The following is a 23,557-nucleotide window of genomic DNA, read 5'->3' on the forward strand; positions in this document are numbered from 1 at the left end:
CGGCCAGATAGGTGGGATATAAATAGAATAAATAAATAAATAAATACATACATAAGAAGAATATTGGATTTATTTTGGACTACAAGCTGAATATTAGCCAACAGTGCAATGCAGCTGCAAAAAAAAAAAAAAGCAGATGCTATTTTAGGCTATAATAGAAGAAGTGTAATCTCCAAATCCTGTGAAGTACTAGTTCCTCTCTATTTGGCATTGGTTAGGCCTCATCTTGAGTATTGTGTCTGGTTCTGGACATTGCACTGCAAGAAGGATGCTGACAAACTGGAACACATTCAGAGGAGGGCCACAAGGATGATCAGGGGACTGGAAACCAAGTCCTGTGAGGAAAGATAGAAAGAACTGGGCATTAATAGCCTTCAGAAAAAACTGAGGGGAAACATGAAAGGACTTTTCAAACACTTGAAAGATTGTCATACAGAGGAGAGGCATGATATGTTCTCTATCATCCCAAAGTGTAAGACTTGTAATAATGAATGAATGAATTTGTTTATTACGGTCAGGTGACCAGTTCATAAAACATATTTATGGCTAAAATATACAGAATGCAATTTAAAAATGTACAACCAGTTCATCAAACATATTATATAGTTAAAATATACAGAATGCATTTTAAAAAGTGTACAACAGATAATTAATTGTGTACTGGTTGTAAAATATACGGAGAATCAAATAAAGTGTTGCCTCGCTTAACGAGGATAATCTGTTTCAGCAAAATCGCTGTAGAACGAAATCCTTGTCAAGTGAAATGAAAAAGCCCATTGAAATGCATTGAAAACCTGTTCAATGCATTCCAATGGGCGAAATACCTCAGCATCCAGCGAAGATCCTCCATAGGGCGGCCATTTTCCGGTGCCTGTCTTGCGAGAAAGCCTTCCTAAACACAGCGGGGAGCCATTTTAAACAGCAGGCAGCCATTTTGAAACTCGGCGATCAGCTGTTTTCTGATCGTCATAAAGCGAAAAATTGGTTCCCGAAGCAGGGAACCGATCATCGTAAAGCGAATTTTCCCTATATAAACATCATTTTGCGATCGCAAAAGCGATCGCAAAAAACACGTTGTTAAGCAATTTCCTCATGTAACAAGGTAATCGTCAAGCGGGGCACCACTGTACAGCATTTTTCTAGCTGTCCTTTGAACCATTGGATCATGTAGGTCAGCGGTCCCCAAATTTTTTAGCCCTGCAGACTGGCTGGGGAAGGCGGGGCACCCCCTGCGCTCATGCGCATGTGCGGAGTGTGCGTGCTCATGCATATGTGCAAAGGAGCAGGGGGCACTCATGCAGGCGCACACGTGCACCAAGAGCAGTGCAGCGCTACTGTGGATGCTCTTGTGCTCATGCGCAAAGGGTGGCACGGCACTCAGGGGACACTCATGCACATGTGTGAAGTGTTGGGGTAGCACTCATGTGGGTGCAGATACACACACACATGTGCAAAAGGGCTGTGTGGGGGGAGTGCGGGCGAGGTTGGATGGGGAGGTCTGTCTCTGCGGCCTGGTCAGGCTCAGGCCATGGACCAGGGGGGTTGGGGACCTCTGGTCTAGCGCAAACTGGTTTGGACAGGATCTTTGGGTTATAGGGAGTACTTCCTACATACTTGTAAAGATTTGACATTTTCTCCTTTTGGTTGGGACCACAACATTTATCTGCGCTCGACAATAAACCATCGTCATGCTAAAACCAGTCAGCATGTGAACTCAGGAGACTATAAGGAAGGACTGTGCCATTGCTGCTGCAACAAAATTTTGCTGCAGAGCAACTTGTAATAATGGGCTCAAGTTACAGGAAGCCAGATTTTGGTTTAATATCAGGAGTAACTGTTGGAGCAATATGACAATGGAATCAAATACCTTGGGAGGTAGTGAGTGGTCCAATGTTGGAAGCATTTAAGAGGAACAGAGAGAGCCATCTGTCACATATACAGGATTCCCTCATTGAGAAAGAGGTTAGACTTGATTGCTGTATAAACCCCTTCCAACTCCATTATCCTATGATTCTGTGAAAAGGAGAGCAATCTCTATACATGGAGAATCTTCACATGAATATAATCCCTGATCTTTCAGAGATTTTAAACCTGTGCAGAGCCCAAGCTCATTTTTGCCCATATTTTTTCTAATTAACATTTATTCAGTGCATTAGCCGCCCCACAGTTAGACTAAAGTATTAAAAGTAAACTGTTTTCCAAATATAAATTTTAACCTGAAAATCAGTAGATGGGTTCTAGTCTTGTCAAATTCCTGTTGTGCTACTTGCATAAGACTTTTTATGAAGATCATTTAATGGAACTACAAAATCTCTTGGCAAAGAAAAATGGGAGATTTACATTTATTTATATTTTGCAAGACACTTTTGTATTCTGTTGATCTTGTGTGTTTCACTAGGTTAGGGGTTGGTTTTGTTATGTATTTTATTTGTTTTTTTTTGCGGATCACTGTGAGCTTTTGTTTTTTGTTTTTGGTCTATAAACTCATGCATCTTTCTTTCCATGAATCTAAATGCAGATTCTAATAAGAAATGGTGTACTCTGGAAAGTGGCTTTTTGAGCTACTATGAAAATGAGAAGACAGTTTCTCCACATGGGATGCTTGACCTCAATGAAGTCGTCTGTCTTGCCATTCATAAGGCTGATTCTTTCTTACACGTGGGGTAAGTTTTGGCTCATTCCAAATTTAAAGCATGTGGGATAGTTGTTTTAGAAAAGTAGCAATGTTGCTGGTCATGAAGAAACGAGAAATTGATAACTCTATGCCTATAGCCATTTTGAGAGTAGTAGGTTGGTTTTTTTAAAAAGTACAGTGGTGCCTCGCTAGACGATGTTAATCCGTTCCATTGAAATTGCTTTCCTGTGAAAACATTGTCTAGCGAAAAGCGTTTCCCCATTGGAATGCATTGAAACCCGTTCAATGCATTCCAATGGGGAAAATAGTCGTCGTCCAACGAAAATCGGCCATAGGGAAGCCATTTTGCAAAGCGCCGATCAGCTTTTAAATCTCTATCTCGCGAAGCATCGGTCCCGAAAACATCTGTTCCACAAAGATCGCCCATAGGGAAGCCATTTTGTGGAACGGCCGATCAGCTGTAAAAATCATCGTCTTGCAAAAAAAGGGTCTGCGAAGCACGGATCAAATCATCATCCAGCGAAATCCTTCATAGGAAAAACCATTTTGCAAATCGCTATAGCGATTGCAAAAAGTCAACATCTAGTGAAAAAGACGTTTTGCGGGGTAATCGTCTTGCGAGGTACCACTGTACCATCCAGGCTATGGAATTTCCCTGTGTGATGTTCACATATCTTTTTCAGCTATAATTTTGACCTTCGACCATTAGTGGAAGTTGTCAATAAATATTTTTAATATTGTAGATCTCTCCCTTCTTCTCTTCTTGCTTGGAACTATTAACCCTCACCTTGTATAGCTATGCCTTTTTCTTTCTTTTAGCTTACATCTCCTCCTATGATTCATCTCTCCTGCATTCCCTGCTCATTTGACTGTCAAATGCATAGTTACTTTCATATTGTTTTAAAAGCAATATAATGTAAGCAAACCATTTTGGTAGGCATAACTTTTACATTGTTTTTGTTTGGTTTCAAAGACTGGTCAAAATAGAAATGAATGCAGAGAATTTGAGGGAGAGGGAATTGAAATGCCTGTTGTGTGTGTGGATTTTTAAATGAAGCTTATACCAAATTGAATTGGTTCTTGTCCTTGGTGTTTTAGAGCTATGTTTACCTTTGAAATCTACTTACTGTCAGAACGTGTATTTCTCTTTGGTGCCGAAACTGCATATATTCAGAGAAAATGGACTCAGGCAATTGCCAAGGTAAATGCTGATAATTACTAGTTCAAGTTAAGCCAAGAGCCTTTGCATTAAATTTAATGTGGCAATGCTGTCTTATGATCTTCAGTCAAAGAGGGTTTTTTAATGACAGTGATGCAACAGTATGTTGCAGTTGCAGTGCGTTTTTGCTTCTTAAGGGAAAATGACTGTTGTTACAATTGTTTCTGAAGTGGGCATGCAGTGGAATATAAATAAAAATGCAAAGCTTTTTTATTTTAAAAGAATATTTTGTATTCTTCACTTTAAGAATATAATTTTCTATTCCAAAGTACTAGTAAAACACATGAGAGGAATTAGAGTTTTTTCTATAGCTAGAATCAATGCCTTAGCTTTCTCTTACATCAGTATTTCTTATCTGAAGAATAAAGCTGTTGTAAAACTACTGAGGTTTTTGAGCACAGAAGCATATGTGTCCCAGGCTTCCTGTCTCCCTTCCTGTGTCCCACAGGCCTCCTCCACATAGGACAGTAGTTTCCCTTGTGGAGACCTAATATTCTTACACAGTCTTGCCTTTCTCTGCTTGGGTCTCTGAAGACCATGAGATTAACAGTGTTTTGTACTACTACACTCCCATTTTAAAAAAGTTAAGTCGTTTACTCCATTGGTCAAACCAAAAGGATCCTGCTTATATACCACTCTATAACACTTAAAGCACTCTCTGGGTATTCAACAATTTAATTATGCAGGCTACACATTGTCCCCCTCCCTCCCCCAAGAAACTGGGTACTTAATTTACTGACCTTGGAATGATGGAAGGTTGAGTGAACCTCAAGCTGGCTACCTGGGATTGAAGAGTTTCAACTACTGCACCACAAGGCTCCTTGACTGCTCCATGAGGCTTCTAAATTCATTTCTGACTTTCCTTTATAACAGTCCTCTGTATATCATTGAACTTCATTCCCCATCAGCCTGAGCCAGCATAGCCTATGATAGGCAACAATGTGAGTTGCGGTCCAGGTCTATATAATGAATCATGAGATACCCATTTTTGGCTAATGACTCTTCCCCCTTCTTGCTTCCCTCTGCTTTTGGGTGATGGGAGATGTTGTGGACCAGAATGGAATATTGGACAAAGAGTTTTGATAAGTAAACCAGAATTTGTGTGTAAAAAATGTGTGTGCTGATATAAGCGAGCAAATGTACATTATATTGAAAGTAAAGCTAATATTAAAAGTAACCCAGAATCATAATTAATTCAAGTTATATTGCTTAATAGTGGCAGTTATCAAAACAGATATTTCTGGACACTTGTACTGATTTCATTAGATTTCCAAATAGGGAATTGGGAGTTGCGTTATCCTGGAGGACCATGTACACCAAAAGCTGAAAAAATGAAGTGTATTCCTACTGGCTCTGTTGAATTTCTGTTGGACAGTGTTGTTTTGTTGTTTAGTTGTTAAGTCATGTCTGACTCTTCGTGACCTCATGGACCAGAGTATGCCAGGCCCTCCTGTCTTCCACTGCCTCCCGGAGTTGGGTCAAATTCATGTTGGTAGCTTTGGTGACACTGTCCAGCTATCTCATCCTCTATCATCTCCTTCTGCCCTTACCTTCACACTTTCCCAACATCAGGGTCTATTCCAGGGAGTCTTCTCTTCTCATGAAATGGCCAAAGTACTGGAGCCTTAGCTTCAGGATCTGTCCTTCCAGTGAGCACTCAGGTTTGATTTCCTTCAGAATGGATAAGTTTGTTCTCCTTGCAGTCCAGGGGACTCTCAAGAGTCTTCTCCAGCACCACAATTCAAAAGCATCAATTCTTCGGTGGTCAGCTTTCTTTATGGTCCAGCTCTCACTTCCATATATCACTACTGGAAAAACCATAGGTTTGACTATGCGGACCTTTGTCAGCAAGGTGATGTCTCTGAATTTTAACATGCTGTCTAGGTTTCTCATAGCTTTTCTCCTAAGAAGCAGGCTTCTTTTAATTTTGTGGCTGCTTTCACCATCTGCAGTGATCATGGAGCCCAAAAAGATAAAATCTATTACTGCCTCCATATCTTCCCCTTCTATTTGCCAGGAGGTGATGGTACCAGTGGTCACGATCTTAGTTTTTCTGATGTTGAGCTTCAGATCATTTTTTGCACTTTCCTCTTTCACCGTCATTAAGAGGCTCCTTAATTCCTCTTCACTTTCTGCCATCAGAGTGGAAACTTCTGGATATCTGAGGTTGTTGATATTTCTTAATTCCGGCTTGGGATTCATCCAGTCCTGCCTTTGGCATGATGTATTCTGCATATAAGTTAAGTAACCCGGGTACAATATACAGCCTTGTTGTACTCCTTTCCCAATTTTGAACCAATCAGATGTTGCATGTCCAGTTCTATCTGTAGCTTCCTGTTCCACATACAGATTTCTCAGGAGATAGATAAGGTGGTCAGGCACTCCCATTTCTTTAAGAACTTGCCATAGTTTGTTGTGGTCGACACAGTCAAAGGCTTTCGCGTAGTCAATGAAGCAGAAGTAGATGTTTTTCTGGAACTCTCTGGCTTTCTCCATAATCCAGCGCATGTTAGCAATTTGGTCTCTAGTTCCTCTGCCTCTTTGAAATCCAGCTTGTACTTCTAGGAGTTCTTGGTCCACATACTGCTGAACCCTACCTTGTAGGATTTTGAGCATAATCTTGCTAGCGTATGAAATGAGTGCAATTGTACGGTAGTTGGAGCATTCTTTACCACTGCCCTTCTTTGGGATTGAGATGTAAACTGATCTTTTCCAGTCCTCTGGCCACTACTGAGTTTTCCAAACTTGCTGGCATATTGAGAGTCGGACCTTAACAGCATCATCTTTTAAGATTTTAAATAGTTTAACTGGAATGCCATCACCTCCTCTGGCCTTGTTGTTAGCCATGCTTTGTAAGGCCCTCTTGACATCACGCTCCAGGATTTCTGGCTCAAGGTCAGCAACCACACTATCTGGGTTGTCCGGGACATCCAGAACTTTCTGGTATAATTCGTCTGTGTATTCTTGCCACCTCTTCTTGATGTCTTTTGCTTCTGTTAGGTCCCTCCCATTTTTGTCCTTTATCGTGCCCATCTTTGCACACAATGTTCCTTTAATATCTCCAATTTTCTTGAACAGATCTCTGGTTTTTCCCTTTCTATTATTTTCCTCTATTTCTTTGCGCTGTTTGTTTAAGAAAGCCTTCTTGTCTCTTCTTGCTATTCTTTGGAATTCTGCATTCAGTTTTCTGTAATTTTCCCTATCTCCCTTGCATTTTGTTTCCCTTCTCTTCTCTGCTATTTCTAAGGCCTCGTTGGACAGCCATTTTGCTTTCTTGTCTTTCCTTTTCTTTGGGATGGTTTTTGTAGCTGCCTCCTGTACAATGTTACGGGCCTCCATCCATAGTTCTTCAGGCAGTCTCTCCACCAAGTCTAGTTCCTTAAATCTGTTCTTCACTTCCAGTGTGTATTCATAAAGGATTTGGTTTATACCTGACTAGCCCAGTGGGTTTAAGTTTGAGTTTTGCTATGAGAAGCTGATGATCAGAGCCACAGTCAGCTCCAGGTCTTGTTTTTGCAGACTATATAGAACTTCTTCATCTTTGGCTGCAGAAAACATAATCAATCTGATTTCGGTATTGCCCATCTGGTGATGTCCATGTGTAGAGTCGCCTCTTGTGTTGTTAGAAAAGAGCATTTGTGATGACCAGCTTGTTCTCTTGACAAAACTCTATTAGCCTTTGCCCTGCTTCGTTTTGAACTCCCAAGGCCAAACTTACCTGTTCTTCATTTTATCTGACTCCCTACTTTAGCATTCCAATCCCCTATAATGAGAAGAACATCTTTCTTTGGTGTCAGATCTAGAAGATGTTGTAAGTCTTCATAGAATTGGTCAATTTCCGCCTCTACAGCATGTTGGACACTTTCCGACCTGAGGGGCTCCTCCTATCAGCATCGTATCTTTTAGCCTTTTGTTTCTGTTCATGGAGTGTTCTTGGCAAAGATACTGGAGTGGCTTGCCAGTTCCTGCTCCAGTTTAGTCAGAACTCTCCACTATGACCTGTCCGTCTTGGGTATCCCTGCATGGCACAGCCCATAACTTCTCTGAATTACTCAAGCCCCTTTGCCATGACAAGGCAGCAACCCATGAAGGGGCAACAATCCATGAAGGGATTGGACAGTAGTATCAACCATATTCGTCTTTTGGAGCACCGTGATGGCATTATATGAGGGGCAATCAACTTTTGAAGGATCCAGTTCTTTCTATAGATTCCAGAATTTAAATGTTGGGCAGTGTTTTTCTATTGGATTAGATTGTCTCACAGAATTTCATCTCATTTCCCATGCTATTTAATGTGTACAAGAATCTATGGAGTGAAGTCACCCAGAAATTTGGGGTGTAGTATTGGTAAATATGGTCCAGTAAATTATTTTTCTCCATCTGTTTTTTTTACAATGCTTATTTAACTCCTTTATTTGTTCAGTTTTGCTGACCATGTTCAACCATGGAAAATCATGTAGATGTGATGGAAATACAACATATGGATACTTTAAATCAGTAATTTTCAATCTTTAGTCTTCCACATGTTTTGAACCTCCAGCTCCCAGGATCCCTGACTATTGGCTAACCTTAGTTGGGCTTCTGGAACTTGAAAACTGCTAGGGAGCCAAAGGTTGACAACCACTGTGTAAAATAGATAAGCCCCTTTTGAGAAAGAAGAAAAGTAATGTTGAATTTACTTAAAACTTTAAAAGTTACGTGGCATTTATTTTCAGATTGACTGATTGATTTCAAAATTCTTGTTTTCCTTGTTTCTGTTTGGAATAGCACTTTGTACCTGCAGCAGCCAAATTTGTTCTGGAGAGGGACTATGAGGCGATTGGTCAGCTGTACTACAAAGACTGCCATGATCTTGATACCTGGAAAAAGGGCTGGTTTTCTATTGAAAAGTCAAACCTGTATTTTTGCCTAGAATTGGAAAATTGTCATGAGGATTCAGTGCATTTAAGGAGGCTCCAGGAGTTAAGTAAGATTTTTAAACCACTGTGTGTTAGTGCTATTTCTTAAAGTTTATGGGTTTTTTTTTTTTGCACCTAAGACCAGTAATATACAAATAAAAATGTGGGCAAGGCCAATGACATGGTCTTTTGCCTCAAGTAGTATTGCCTCAGAAACTGTCACATGGGAAAGAAGTGCATACTATACCAGTTATACACACCACTTGATTGCCATGAGTCGCACACAAATGTTGCAAAGGATGAACTCATCCAAAAGCAGTCATTTGCAAGTATACCATCTGAGACAACTTCTGTTGTTGCCTCATGAATAGAGAAGGACATGAAGTTAAAAACAAATCAGAAAATTTGTCTTTCATATCTCTGTTCACCTTTTTTTTTCTCTCTCTCTCTGCTTTTCTCTTTCTCTCTCCCTTGGATATACTGAAAACTCCCCTTCTCTTCTGATCTTTTATATCCTCCTCCCACATTGGTAGAGTTAACTCCTCCTTCTCCTTCCCTTTTCATTCCTCCACTAAACAGACTTCTATTTGAGGGGACGGCTCATTCTCATCTTTCTCTCTCTTTCCAATTTCTCTTTCACAAGCTGTAATTTCCTGTCATTAGTACAAGTCTTATTTTAATATTATGATTTCAGTATCAGCAAAGTAGAAGATGTGTGGAGAATCTATTATTTATTTCTGTTTTTCAAACAAGTTTTGTAAAATAACATCGTTCATGTCCCAATTTGTCATTGTCTAGTGATATGCTGATCTGGGGTGGAATTGTGTCTGTGCATTAATGGACAGTTTTACTTTGAGAGTGTGTGTGTGTCACATACCACTCCTCTACTTTACCATCTCTGGTGCATTCCAAAATATCAAATGCTTGGCCTTTATATCTGAGCAAACTTTCAAATAGAAAGTAAAGAGAGCATAGCCAATTTAAGGCAGATTTATGTATAACTTAAGAGCTAAATTCTTCTGGTGACTTCACTGGAACTTCTGTAATGAAAAACATCCATTGTCTTATCTTGGTTACTTTTTTAAAAGAGGGTGACCTGTTCCATCTTTAAGTAGATTTCCATGTTGCCCTATAATTTTCAGTACAGTTGTTTTGTTTTGTAAAAGCCATGTGTCTATTACACATCACTTGGTAGACTGATGTTTTGTTCATCTTTCAGCTCTCAGCAGCATAGTCCAAAATGGAGAAAAATTAGATGTTCTCCTTCTGGTTGAGAAAGGAAGGTAAGGGATAATTTTGCGTAGATGATGTCTATTATTTTTTTTTGTTTTTGTTTTTGTTTTTCTAATCAAGTTGTTTGGAGGTACATTTTCAGCATCCAACCTACCTAGAATACCAATTTCTAAATTTATTTTGACTTCACAGCACTTCTAGGCTGCTTTCCTTTTTTAAAAAATCTGAAAGCAGTTTGAAATAAAACAAATACAGTGAATCCAATAGCTAAATAATAAAACAATGAAAGAATCAATACCATCCATAAAAACAATATGTTAACTACTGGGCTGACTTCTACTGTTAACAGGAAAATGATCAGAAATTTGTCTAGGTAAACAGGTAAAATGTCAGTCAAATTGAAACAAGTAAAATGTATAGACATTCCACATCTTCTGGATTGGTAGTCTTTTGAGATGCATCTTCACTTCCTAATATGTTACAAAATTAGGGAGGGATAGTTAAGTTGTCTTTAAAATTTAAATGTGAGACAGCATTTGATTGTAAAATGCTCTCATATGTGAGTCTCATCCGGTCAACTCTTAAGCCCTCTTCTAAGGTGGATTTGATTTATATTTTTTTTAAAAAATAAGGTTTTTGGTTTTTAAAATTTAAATAACAAATCTATTTTTAAATTTTAATTTGTAATTTAAAACAATTTCATTTAAAAATCATTGATTTTTATCCACCCTGCCCTTTTCACATAAATACATGAACAATAATCACCAGGAAGGGATAAGGATAAGAAATAGGGGAAATGTGTGCATGCATGTGAGGCTTGGAAAGTGTCACAGCCATGCTTTTTGGGGAATTTTGGAAAATGTAATTTAACAGAGTAATTGTCCTAAGCTTTCCATATGGGAGCACTCTGTTCAGTAGGTATTCCTACTCAAACAATGATCCTGACATTTGTGTATGTGCAATTGTAGCTGTTTGTTTACTCCTTTTTGCATACTATGCATAACAAGACAGTGTTGTATGGGACTCATGCAACACAATCTAGTTCTGTCTCTCCATCACACTTTTTGTTTACGTACTGCATGTATGTCTGAGTATAAACTGTATTCGTTGAACTTTATTCAGTGCCATTCAAAATTATAGTGATTATGACTCCACACTATTCACTTTGACAGGAAAGCTCCTATATGTTGTATACATTAAACTTTTTCTTGCAGGAGGTGCAGTTGAGTGCATCAACAGAACTAGAGTAATGTGGTTGTTCCCCCATTAAATAAATATGTGGGAAGTCTGCTTGAGCAGTCTCAGTTGCATGAGTGATTGACTGAATGGAACTCTGCTTCTTTACTTTCTTATTTTTTAACTTTCTAATATATTATTTATATAGAATTATCTGTGTGCCTGCACATCCTTGCCCAAGGACTTTGCAAGCTGTATTTTAACAACAAATGGAAGGCAGGGAAGCAGCAGAGGTTGAGTGAGGGAGTTTTTGCTTATGATGGTTGTTGATCAGGCTGTTTGCATTAACCAGCTGTATAAATGTGATAGAGCATAAAGAAGGAAAAATGCTTAGCAAATACTAAGCATGACTGGAAAAGACAATTGAGCAAAATAAATATTGCAGAATGTGGAATGTTCTCTTTCTTATACTTAGTTAAGCCATTGATCTAGCAACATGTTCTAGTCTAACTGAATCAGTGGCAGCACAGTTTAATATTTTGAGTCCTGTCTTAGTAGGCAAAAAAGGATGTTCTTTTCCAGTCCTTGAGGTCATTTTTACCAGGAGTGCTAAGGCACCTGTTGCATATCAAGCAGGTAATCTGCCAGTGAGCTTAGCTGTTTCCCTTTAAAGCAGGGACAAATAATTCCATATATATATGTATATATATATATATTGTAATGACAAGGGCACCATGTCCTCAGATGAAATCTCTTCAGGGTCCAGCTGTCAGGAGTGATGGGAGTTAATGGCAAAAACAGGGCAGGGCCAATGCTGGAGGTGGATCAGGCCTTTGTTTTCTCAGCATTCCCCTTGCTATATCCCCTGCTCCATCCCCTCCTTTTTCTCTCCCCTCTTTCTCTGCTACCCTTTTATTTTTTTTCTCCTTTCCTTTGGCATGGAAAAGAAGGCTCCACTTACCATAAGGAAGTACAGCATACAGGGTCAAAAGGGGTTGTTAGATAATATCCTGTTGCTTCATGTAAGGAAATTTGTAATTTTCAATCAGTTTCTGAATGGCAAGTAAACAGCCTTTACTGTGCTTCACCAAGCCTGCATGTGTGTGTGCCCTTGTGTATTTTCAGTGGGGACCCTTTTATGGAATGAGCCAAAAGTAACAAAAAGCATTTCAGCCTTTTTGTTAGTTAGGTTTGAGAATAACATATCTCCATGAATGAGACCTTTTTCTTGATCACATTTACTTTGATGGGTAAGGGACTCAGAGCCAAAGTAGGGAGGGAGTTAACCAGATGGAGAGGCAACAGGAACTGGTGATTGCCAACACTTGCTTTGAAGGTGAACTTTTCAGTTGTACTTTCTATTCTGCTGGCAGTGTAATAGCGATGTAATATTTATTTATTAGAGTTTTACCACGCCCCTCTAGACAATGTCTACTTGGGGTGGCTTACAAATAAAACACAGTAATATAACATATGTAAAATCATAAAAAAATTACAATTATAATTACAATTATAGCACTTGATTACAAATCAAGACATTGTCAAGATGGCATACCAGGAGAAGAAAGAAAAGAAAGAGCTAGGAGTGGAAATCACTTAATTGACTGGAGGGAAGGCCTGTTTAAATAGCCAAGTTTTTAGCTGGCTTTTGAAAACACCCAGCGAGGGTGCCAGCTGAATTTTGGTTGGAAGAGTGTTCCACAGCCGAGGGGCCACCGCCGAGAAGGCCCAGTTTCTTGTTTTTTTCCTTCCGGGCCTCCCTTGGCGTCAGGCCCCTCAGCCGTCCCTGCTGGCTGTGACGGGTGATTTGGATAGATCTAGGTGGAAGAAGACAATCTGCCAAATACTGAGGTCCCAAACCGTTTAGGGCTTTATAAGTAATCATAAGCACTTTAAAGTCAATGTGGAAACAGATGGGCAACCAGTGCAAGGCAGCCAGAGTGGGGGAGATATGCTGATATTTTCTCACCCCACTTAGAAGCCTGGCTGCCGCATTCTGGACCCCCTGAAGTTTCCGCGTCAACTTTAAAGGCAGCCCCACATAGAGTGCATTACAATGGCCTAATCTCGAGATTACGAGCGCATGGACTAGAGTAGTGAGGGGGCCCCCATCAAGATATGGTTGCAGCTGAGCAATCTGCCATAGATGGAAATAGGCGGAATGGACCATGGACGCCACCTGGATTTCCATGGGAAGCGCCGGGTCCAGATGTATCCCTAACCTGCGGACCTCACTCTTTGCGGCAAGGATTGTCCCCCCAAAAGAGAGGGAGTCACCTATGCCGCTAATGGAAGGGTCACCCACCCTCAAGACCTCCGTCTTGTCTGGTAATAGTAGGAACAGTGGTATTATTAATAACTCCCTTTAGTGCAGAGGAAAGAGACATTCAGAAATACTGCTCTGAGGAAGTCTTTTAGTTAGGATGTGTTTAGAACCTGCATTTTAGGTATACTTTTTGCTGTACGCATTGTAATACCTCTTTTATATTTATTTTATTTTATTTCGCAGTTTCTGTTCAGCCTTTCCTTAGCGCATAAGATAAAATCCTTTTTTTTAAAGAATGTCTGGAGCAAACAAAATCTACACAGTGTGCATTTGGTTTTGAAGAAGGGAAAGCTACAGAAAGGTTCTGCTGACACTTCAGTAACATTCTGAGTTGGCTAAGAGGGAGTGTTTGCAAAAGAGATGTGTTCTCTGTCTTTAGCAGCTGCCTCAGAAGCCTTGAATGTATTGTGGCTACAAAGCTTTTCCTCTCCCAGTGCCTGGTGTATGGCCAGATAGCTTAATAGTTTCTTATTTACTACGAAGGTGCAACCCTCAGAGCTGTTATCTGTTCAGGATATGATGATTTGTTGCCTCTGGAGGTTCATGTGATAGCTTGGTCCATATCTTTGTACTTTTTATCAGAATAACAAGCCTTTAGAAATAAATGCAATGACATCTAGAACAGAGTTTCTCCTTTCTTTTTTAGGAAAGTGTTTCTGGCAGGTTATACAGAGAAAACCGTTCTGAATGGAGTGATCTGGGGGGGGGATCTTAAAGGAGATGCAATGAGGGATAGGTTTGGAGGTTATAGAGGGATGTGAAAATCTTTCAGATTTATTTTTAATGTATTTCTGCTGGTATTTTTAAGCAATCTAACTTCCATATTGGATGGTGAAACTTTTTTTCTTCCCATGTGGAAATTTGTTTTTCATAAACATGCATTTTTACAGAAGGGTGAAATACTCTAGCAATCTGCATGTAAGGTATTCCAACTGGGGGCGGGGGAGACAAATACAGGAATAATGAGCTCTCGGCCCAAAACCTGAAGTGTTTCTTCCTCTTTTATTCTTGGGGCAAACATAAAGCTATTTCAAAGGAGGGATGAGGGCATTTTAGTCTTGTGGGATCTATTATTTGTATTTGTGCCTCTGTGTGCAGAATTTCATGATCTGCCAGCTGAATCTTGCTGCAAAAGCAAATGCTTAGAATGCAAACATTCTCAGCTGTGGAGTATCAGGACCATATGAAGCTCATTGTTCTTCCCACAAAAATCCACTCCATGTTATTCTCCCATTTGCATCTTGATTTCAGTAGAATAATTTGAGGAAGGAGACTCATTTTGTTACTGCTATATTGGAGACAAATTTCCTTCTGATCACCCAAAACGATACTATTAGATCCAAATTCAAAGATTGCCCTGGGGGGGGGGGAGTAAGAGAGGTTGTTTCGTTATGACAGGGATTTTTGTGTACAGCCAGTTTCCGTTTCAGATTTCTGCATCCCTCTTCCCCACCTCTAACCCCAATCAACCCTGAAAATAAAAGAGTGCTGCAAAAATGTTGTATATCTGTTCCCTTGTAAGTTGTTGTGTGCTTTTGAATTGCTTGGCTTTAATACATTTGTCTGCCACCACTCCAGAAACTAAAAACAGAAATTGTCTCTCCCACCCCTTGCTCTGATTGCTGTTTTCAAAACATCCCCCCTGAACTCTTTCACAGAACACTCTATATCCATGGCCACACCAAGCTGGATTTCACAGTCTGGCATAGTGCAATTGAAAAAGCAGCAGGTACAGATGGCAACGTGTTGGAAGATCAGCAGCTCAGCAAAAATGACGTCCCGATTATAGTGAACAGCTGTATTGCATTTGTTACACAGTATGGTAAGCGGAGAAAAGGATTTCTTCAAGTTCATGAAAATTGGAGATGCATCCAGATAGAGTAGTTAAGAAGCATCTATATCAGATTACATTATGTGGGCTTGAGCTGTGAACTGTAAAAAAGCAATGTTTTTGTTGTTACATTAGGTTGTTTCTGTGGCTGTATATTTTTTTAATATCAGTGTTGAGTGAGAAAGTGAAATGTGTGTTGTTATGAGGAAAGCAGGGTTGGAAGATGAAACCTGGAGTTTCTTGGAACAAGGAGCTGGCTTAATTTTGTTTGGTATAAGATGTAGTTAATTGCACAACGAAGTCTTCTGTTGTGAAAATATGTTTAGCACCTGTTACATAACAGCACTGATGTTACCTGTCTGTCATGGGTTTGGAGGGAAAGTTCCATCCTATGGGGAGTGGAAGGCGGGACATCAGGAGGAGGGGCTGTACTGTATAAATATGTGATGCCTGTGTGGTGAAGGGAGATGCTGAGACAGACTGTGAGACACTGGGTTGGGACGAAGCAGCAGCTGGGGAAGAAGAAGCTGTTGTGGGAGTCTGGGTGTCTGACAGGGTACTACTGTGTGTCAGAGTACCAACCTGATAAGTTCAGGTGTCTGTGGGTTAGCCAGACCTGATGGGTTCAGGGTCTGTGCTTTAAGTTAAAGGTTCTAGGTGAACCAAACTGTATGCTTGTGTGTGTGAGAATAAGCCACGTTACTTTATTTTATTCACCTGATTGTTTTATTTACCCTGTTTGTATTTAAAATAAACCTTATTCTTTTGTTGTTTAAAAATCCATCCCTGGTCTGTGTGACTTATTATAGGGAATGGTTGGTGGCAGCTTAGTAACTGTGTGATAGATCCCAGTAGGTCTGGGTTTGTCACATTGATTGGTGTCCAGCGTGTGGGATACGACTGGTCCAGTTGTCCAGCGGTCCAGCAAAGCCTTGGCAAGGGTGCCCAGAGCAAGGGGGGTCTAGTCAGGGACAGTCTGAGGCGCGTAGGTAATCTTCTAGGTGTACCTCACGGGGAGGTGCGCTAGTAGAAGAACGTGCCAACTGGGGAGACTTAGATTAAGGTGCTCTGAGGCAGCCTGATTTTGGCGGGAAAACGCTGAGGAAAAACTGCGTAGCAACAGCGAGCTAGCTTGCCAGCTGAGAGGCCCAGCAGAGGGGGGTAGGCTCTGACTCGATACTGTTGCAAGTTTAGTGCTGAAGAACAGCAGCAATCTCTAGGGAGAGCTGGTTCTGAGGCAAAAAGAAAAAAAAGTGGTCGTTTTATTTTGAGGCTTGACTTTTTAAAGCAGCCTGTTCTGAGGGGGGGTATGCCCTTGACTCGAAGCCAAGTAGCAGACATGAGTGAAGTGAAAGACCCCCAGATTGACCAAGGCTCTGAGGATGAATTTGGCTCAGTGCAGGGTGACAGCACGGGAGAACAGACCTTAGAACTCAGAAAAATGCTCCTAGCCCAACAGCATGAATTTAGAATGAGACAATTGGATAGGGAGGCCAGAGAAAGAGCTGAAATCAGTCAGGCAGAGGCAGATGCCAAGAAAAGGGGAATGGCCATGAGGATAGAAGAGATGGAACTGGAACACAGAGTCAGAATGGCACAATTAAAATTAACATTCCTAAATAAGAAAAATAACAACTTATCAGTTGAAGAAATTGCGGAAAGAGAAAAGTATGAGGCTCAGGTCAGACAAAGTGAGCAAGATCTTGAAAAATATAATCAGCAAAAAGACATTAAATTAAAAGAAATCAGAGATGAGACTGAAGAAAAAGTAAAAGAGATAAAAGCTAGGGCTGAGGAAGAAATTTTACAGATCAGGGCTGAGTTTGAGGCTAAGCGAAAGGAGCTGGATTTGAGAATAAAAGGGAAGAAATTGCAGCAAGGGGGAGGGGCCCATGGTGAAGGGAAGCCCTCAGATATGAAACCAAGACCTCAGATTTTGGAGGGAAAACCAAAACAAGATGAGAGAGAATCAAAATATACCAGAAAATGCTATTTCTGTCAGGGAAAGGGTCATCTAATCTCAGAGTGTGAGAAATTAAAGCAGCTAAAAGGAATGGTGCCTCAGAATTCTAGTGGGACCAAGCCAAAAGCTGTGTTCTGTGTCCAGAAAGAGCAAAGCTCATTGTCACAGAGGGAGCCTGTTGCCATAGCTACTCAGTCTGGAACAGCTACCTCTGCTGATCAGGCTGAGGAAAATGGTCCTCTGGTGGAGGTAAAGCGCTGCTTGCTGATAAAAACAGATTCTCAGTTGTTTGAGACAGCCGGGGTGGACGTAGGAATACTTGACCGTCAGTATAGGGGGCTGCGGGACACTTGTTCCCAGGTAACCCTGTGCCATCCCGATATCATTCCCCGGGAGTTTATAATCCCAAATGAGAGCATAAAGGTAGCAGGTATTGAGGGGCAGGTAATCTCTCTGCCAGTAGCAGAGGTACCTGTCAACTTTCAAGGCTGGAGGGGAGATTGGCGGATAGCGATTTCATCTACTCTGCCAGCAGCCGTGCTCGTGGGAAATGACCTGGCTGAACATGTGAAAAGGGTGCTAGTGATTACACGCTCACAAGCCACCACGGGGACAGTTCAGGGGGGTAATGATGAGCCAGAGGCGGAAGCAGAGGGGAGTTCAGAAGCTGTGGTGGAAACCTTAACCACAGACAGCAGATTTGGACAGGAGCAAAAGGCAGACGCCACTCTCCAAAAGTGTTTTGAACAGGTGACTGACGCCCAGCTAACACCTGAAACCCCAGTGAGATTTCTGGAGAAAAAGGGGATTTTATATAGAGAAACCCTGAGGAACATCTCAAAAGGGGGAGATGGGATCAGAAGTCAACTGGTGGTACCTGAAAAGTATCGCCCCATGATCTTACAAAGGGGGCACTCTGACATGTTTGCTGCACACTTAGGGGTCAACAAAACACAGCAGAGAATCACACAGAATTTCTACTGGCCTGACATAGGGAAGCAGATCAGGGAGTTCTGTAAACAATGCGATGTGTGTCAAAGGCAGGGGAATAACCGCGACAGGACCAAAGCAAAGCTGTGCCCTTTGCCTGTGATTGACACTCCGTTCAAATGCATAGGGGTGGATATTGTGGGACCTTTGCCCAAGGCCACAAAGAGGGGGAACAGGTTCATCCTAACAATTGTGGACCATGCCACAAGGTATCCTGAAGCCATACCCTTGACAAACATCGAAACTAACACAGTGGCCGATGCTTTGGTGGGGTACATGTCCAGGATGGGATTTGCCTCAGAGATAATCACAGATTTGGGCACATCGTTCACGTCAAAGCTCATGAAACGCTTATGGCAAATCTGTGGAATTAAGCTCAGGGAAGCCACTGCCTATCATCCTGAAAGTGATGGGGTAACTGAGAAGTTCAATGGGACTCTAATGCGCATGATTAGGGCTTTCTTGGCAGAGAATCCAAACAATTGGGACCAGAAGCTGCAATCCCTTTTGGTTGCTTATCGATCAGTGCCACAAGCCAGTAGCGGGTTCAGTCCATTTGAACTTTTATTTGGGAAAGGGGTGAAGGGGCCCCTTGATTTGATCGAGCAGGGTTGGGGGCAGATCGCCCAGGGTGACCCACAAGACGTTGTGACTTACATAGACACCTTGATGAATGACCTAAGGAGAAACCTAGAGCTAGCAGCAGAGACCCTGCCAGCTCAAAAGGTCAGAAAGAAAGCTTGGGATGACCAGGAAGGCAGGGAGAGGCGCTTTAACCCAGGGGAGGAAGTGCTTTGGCCTAGGCTCTGCAGAGAGAGCAAACTGCAGCTGGGTATCCCAGAAAGAAAATACTTGGGTCACAAGGTAGGGGGAGGAGTGATAAAACCCCTGGAGGCCAAAATAGAAGCTGTTCGTGATTGGCCCAGACCCAACACCAAGAAAAAAGTCAAATCATTTCTTGGGTTGGTGGGCTACTACAGAAAGTTCATCCCGAGGTTTAGCGAGATTGCGGCTCCGCTGACCGATCTGACGAGGAAGAAGGCTGATGACCGCATCCCGTGGACCAGCGACTGTGAGGCGGCGTTCCAGAGGTTGAAGGAGGCGTTGATCAACTATCCTGTCCTGCGTGCTCCAGACTTCGACCGGGAGTTCATCATCTACACCGATGCGTCTAACAGCGGGGTAGGAGCAGTTCTGTGCCAGGAGGATGAGAATGGTGACCAGCATCCAGTGTCCTACCTGAGTAGGAAACTTCAAAAAGGTGAGAGACATTTGGCAACCGTGGAGAAGGAGTGTTTGGCCATAGTCTACGCGATCCAGAAGGCCAAGCCTTACATCTGGGGAAGACATTTTATTCTGTGTACTGACCATTCACCATTGCAATGGTTAAAGACGATGAAAACCCACAATAGCAAACTTATGAGGTGGGCTTTGAACTTACAGGACTATGACTTTGAAGTGAAGGTGGTCAGAGGGTCAGTGAACTGTGTTGCTGACGCCTTATCAAGAAGACCTGAAGACTGAAGACGGCGAAAGAACATGGACTATATGTATATAATGAAAACAAAAAGTTAAAATGTACCTGGTTTTGAATTTGGTTGGTATTAATAAAGGTAAATTGATGTACTGTATATGGTAAAATGTTTAAATGCATATTTGCTATGGTTAACTTGGAGTGTAAGTATATGTAAGTATTATATGGTATGTATAAATGTTGTTGTGTATTTTATGCAGGTTGTTTTTTTGGTGAAAAGCACTTTTAGCTTTCCCCCTACAAAACAACTTATAAAGAGGGGAGGTGTTACATAACAGCACTGATGTTACCTGTCTGTCATGGGTTTGGAGGGAAAGTTCCATCCTATGGGGAGTGGAAGGCGGGACATCAGGAGGAGGGGCTGTACTGTATAAATATGTGATGCCTGTGTGGTGAAGGGAGATGCTGAGACAGACTGTGAGACACTGGGTTGGGACGAAGCAGCAGCTGGGGAAGAAGAAGCTGTTGTGGGAGTCTGGGTGTCTGACAGGGTACTACTGTGTGTCAGAGTACCAACCTGATAAGTTCAGGTGTCTGTGGGTTAGCCAGACCTGATGGGTTCAGGGTCTGTGCTTTAAGTTAAAGGTTCTAGGTGAACCAAACTGTATGCTTGTGTGTGTGAGAATAAGGTTTATTTTAAATACAAACAGGGTAAATAAAACAATCAGGTGAATAAAATAAAGTAACGTGGCTTATTCTCACACACACAAGCATACAGTTTGGTTCACCTAGAACCTTTAACTTAGAGCACAGACCCTGAACCCATCAGTTCTGGCTAACCAACAGACCCCTGAACCTTTCAGGTTGGTACTCTGACACACAGTAGTACCCTGTCAGACACCCAGACTCCCACAACAGCTTCTTCTTCCCCAGCTGCTGCTTCGTCCCAACCCAGTGTCTCACAGTCTGTCTCAGCATCTACTCTTCACCACACAGGCATCACATATTTATACAGTACAGCCCCTCCTCCTGATGTCCCGCCTTCCACTCCCCATAGGATGGAACTTTCCCTCCAAACCCATGACAGACAGGTAACATCAGTGCTGTTATGTAACACCTCCCCTCTTTATAAGTTGTTTTGTAGGGGGAAAGCTAAGGTGCTTTTTCCCAAAAAAAACAACCTGTATAAAACACACAACACCAATTATACCTACCATATTATACTTACTTACATTCTAAGTTAAACATTTCAAATAGGCATTTAAACATTTACCATATACATTACATCAATTTACCTTTATTAATACAAACCAATTTAAAACCAGGTACATTTTAACTTTTTGTTTTCATTATATACATATAGTCCATGTTCTTTCGCCGTCTTCAGGTCTTCTTGATAAGGCGTCAGCAACACAGTTCACTGACCCTCTGACCACCTTCACTTCAAAGTCATAGTCCTGTAAGTTCAAAGCCCACCTCATAAGTTTGCTATTGTGGGTTTTCATTGTCTTTAACCATTGCAATGGTGAATGGTCAGTACACAGAATAAAATGTCTTCCCCAGATGTAAGGCTTGGCCTTCTGGATCGCGTAGACTATGGCCAAACACTCCTTCTCCACGGTTGCCAAATGTCTCTCACCTTTTTGAAGTTTCCTACTCAGGTAGGACACTGGATGCTGGTCACCATTTTCATCCTCCTGGCACAGAACTGCTCCTACCCCGCTGTTAGACGCATCGGTGTAGATGATGAACTCCCGGTCGAAGTCTGGAGCACGCAGGACAGGATAGTTGATTAACGCCTCCTTCAACCTCTGGAACGCCGCCTCACAGTCGCTGGTCCACGGGATGCGGTCATCAGTCTTCTTCCTCGTCAGATCGGTCAGCGGAGCCGCAATCTCGCTAAACCTCGGGATGAACTTTCTGTAGTAGCCCACCAACCCAAGAAATGATTTGACTTTTCTCTTGGTGGTGGGTCTAGGCCAATCTCGAACAGCTTCTATTTTGGCCTCCAGGGGTTTTATCATTCCTCCCCCTACCATGTGACCTAAGTATTTTATTTCTGGGCTACCCAGCTGGCACTTGCTGGCCTTTACTGTTAGCCCTGCTGCACTTAACCTCTGCAGCACTAACTCCAGGTGTATCAGGTGATCTTCCCAGGTATTACTGAAGATCCCTATGTCGTCAATGTAGGCCACTGTAAAGTCACTGAGCCCTGCCAAGGTCTGGTCCATCAGCCTTTGGAATGTGGCTGGTGCATTTCTGAGACCAAAGCTCAGGACTCGAAACTCATAGAGACCAAAAGGGCTGCAAAAGGCAGTCTTTTCTTGATCCCTGGGATCAATTCTTAATTGCCAATATCCCTTTACCAGGTCCAATGATGAGATGAACCGACAACCCCCTATGGTTTCAATCAGGTTGTCTAGCCTGGGCATTGGGTAGGCATCAGGAGTGGTTACACGGTTTAATTTCCTGTAATCAACACAAAACCTAATGCTCCCATCAGGCTTGTCCACAAGGACTATCGGAGAGGACCAAGGACTAGAAGATGGGACGATTATGTTCTCCCTCAGCATTTCGTCCAACTCCTTCCGCACCTTGTCCCTATAGGGTCCCGTTACTCGGTATGGGGATACTGCCTGCGGGGGTGCATCCCCTGTGTGGATCCGATGCATCACTCCCTTCACTATCCCCGGCTTGTTGGAAAACACCTGTTGATATTTATTAAGCAGCATTTTTAGTTCTTGCTGCTGATCTTGGGTGAGTGCAGGACTGATCTTTACCTCCTCTGGGTTGTATTTTACTTCCCCTCTACCCTCCCAGAAGGGTAATTCCGCTTCCTCACTCTCAGCTGCTTTTATCGCGAATAAAACCCTCTGTTCCCCTCTGTAGTAGGGTTTTAGGGCATTCACATGAACCACCCTCCTTGCTTGGTTCTCCTCCTGCTCTATTAGGTAGTTCAGGTCTGACATCTTGGAAATGACCCTATATGGTCCTGCCCATTTGAGCTGCAGTTTATTCTCTCTGCAGGGCCTAAGCCAAAGCACTTCCTCCCCTGGGTCAAAGTGCCTCTCTCTAGCTTTGTGGTCATACCATGTTTTCTGTCTGACCTTCTGAGCTTGCAGGTTTTCTGCTGCCAGCTCTAGATTTCTCCTTAGGTCATTCATCAAGGTGTCTATGTAAGTCACAACGTCTTGTGGGTCATCCTGGGTGATCTGCTCCCAATTTTGTTTGATCAAATCAAGGGGCCCTTTCACCCGTCTCCCAAATAGAAGTTCAAATGGACTGAACCCGGTACTGGCTTGTGGCACTGATCGATAAGCAAACAAAAGGGATTGCAGCTTCTGGTCCCAATTGTTTGGATTCTCTGCCAAGTAAGCCCTAATCATGCGCATTAGAGTCCCATTGAACTTCTCAGTTAACCCATTACTTTCCGGATGATAGGCAGTGGTTTCCTTGTGCTTAATTCCACAGATTTGCCATAAGCGTTTCATGAGCTTTGATGTGAACGATGCTCCCAAATCTGTGATTATCTCTGAGGCAAATCCCATCCTGGACATATACCCCACCAAAGCATCGGCCACTGTGTTAGTTTCAATGTGATGTGTGTCAAAGGCAGGGGAATAACCGCGACAGGACCAAAGCAAAGTTGTGCCCTTTGCCTGTGATTGACACTCCGTTCAAATGCATAGGGGTGGATATAGTGGGACCTTTGCCCAAGGCCACAAAGAGGGGGAACAGGTTCATCCTAACAATTGTGGACCATGCCTATAAGGTTATGACTTTCAAAATGGGTTCCAAGGACTCTTGGATTC

The 23,557-nt window shown here is 42.1% G+C and overlaps 1 protein-coding gene across 3 annotated transcripts in view; it reads left to right on the forward strand.

Moving 5' to 3' along the window:
- The window catches only part of ARAP2 (ArfGAP with RhoGAP domain, ankyrin repeat and PH domain 2), a 189,704-nt gene that overhangs the window by 101,235 nt on the left and 64,912 nt on the right, over window positions 1–23,557 (forward strand). For all 3 annotated transcript variants that reach the window (XR_013545518.1, XM_073001120.2, XM_073001122.2), the window contains exons 16-20: window positions 2,519–2,663; window positions 3,734–3,836; window positions 8,622–8,820; window positions 9,972–10,035; window positions 15,146–15,309. Coding sequence is in view for 2 of the 3 variants with exons in the window: in XM_073001120.2 (XP_072857221.2) it covers window positions 2,519–2,663; window positions 3,734–3,836; window positions 8,622–8,820; window positions 9,972–10,035; window positions 15,146–15,309 (675 nt within the window). In the remaining variant the exon portion in view is untranslated. The remainder of the gene's footprint in view (window positions 1–2,518; window positions 2,664–3,733; window positions 3,837–8,621; window positions 8,821–9,971; window positions 10,036–15,145; window positions 15,310–23,557) is intronic.

The sequence above is a fragment of the Pogona vitticeps genome, chromosome 5 (assembly GCF_051106095.1).
Source record: "Pogona vitticeps strain Pit_001003342236 chromosome 5, PviZW2.1, whole genome shotgun sequence".
Lineage (NCBI taxonomy): Eukaryota > Metazoa > Chordata > Lepidosauria > Squamata > Agamidae > Pogona > Pogona vitticeps.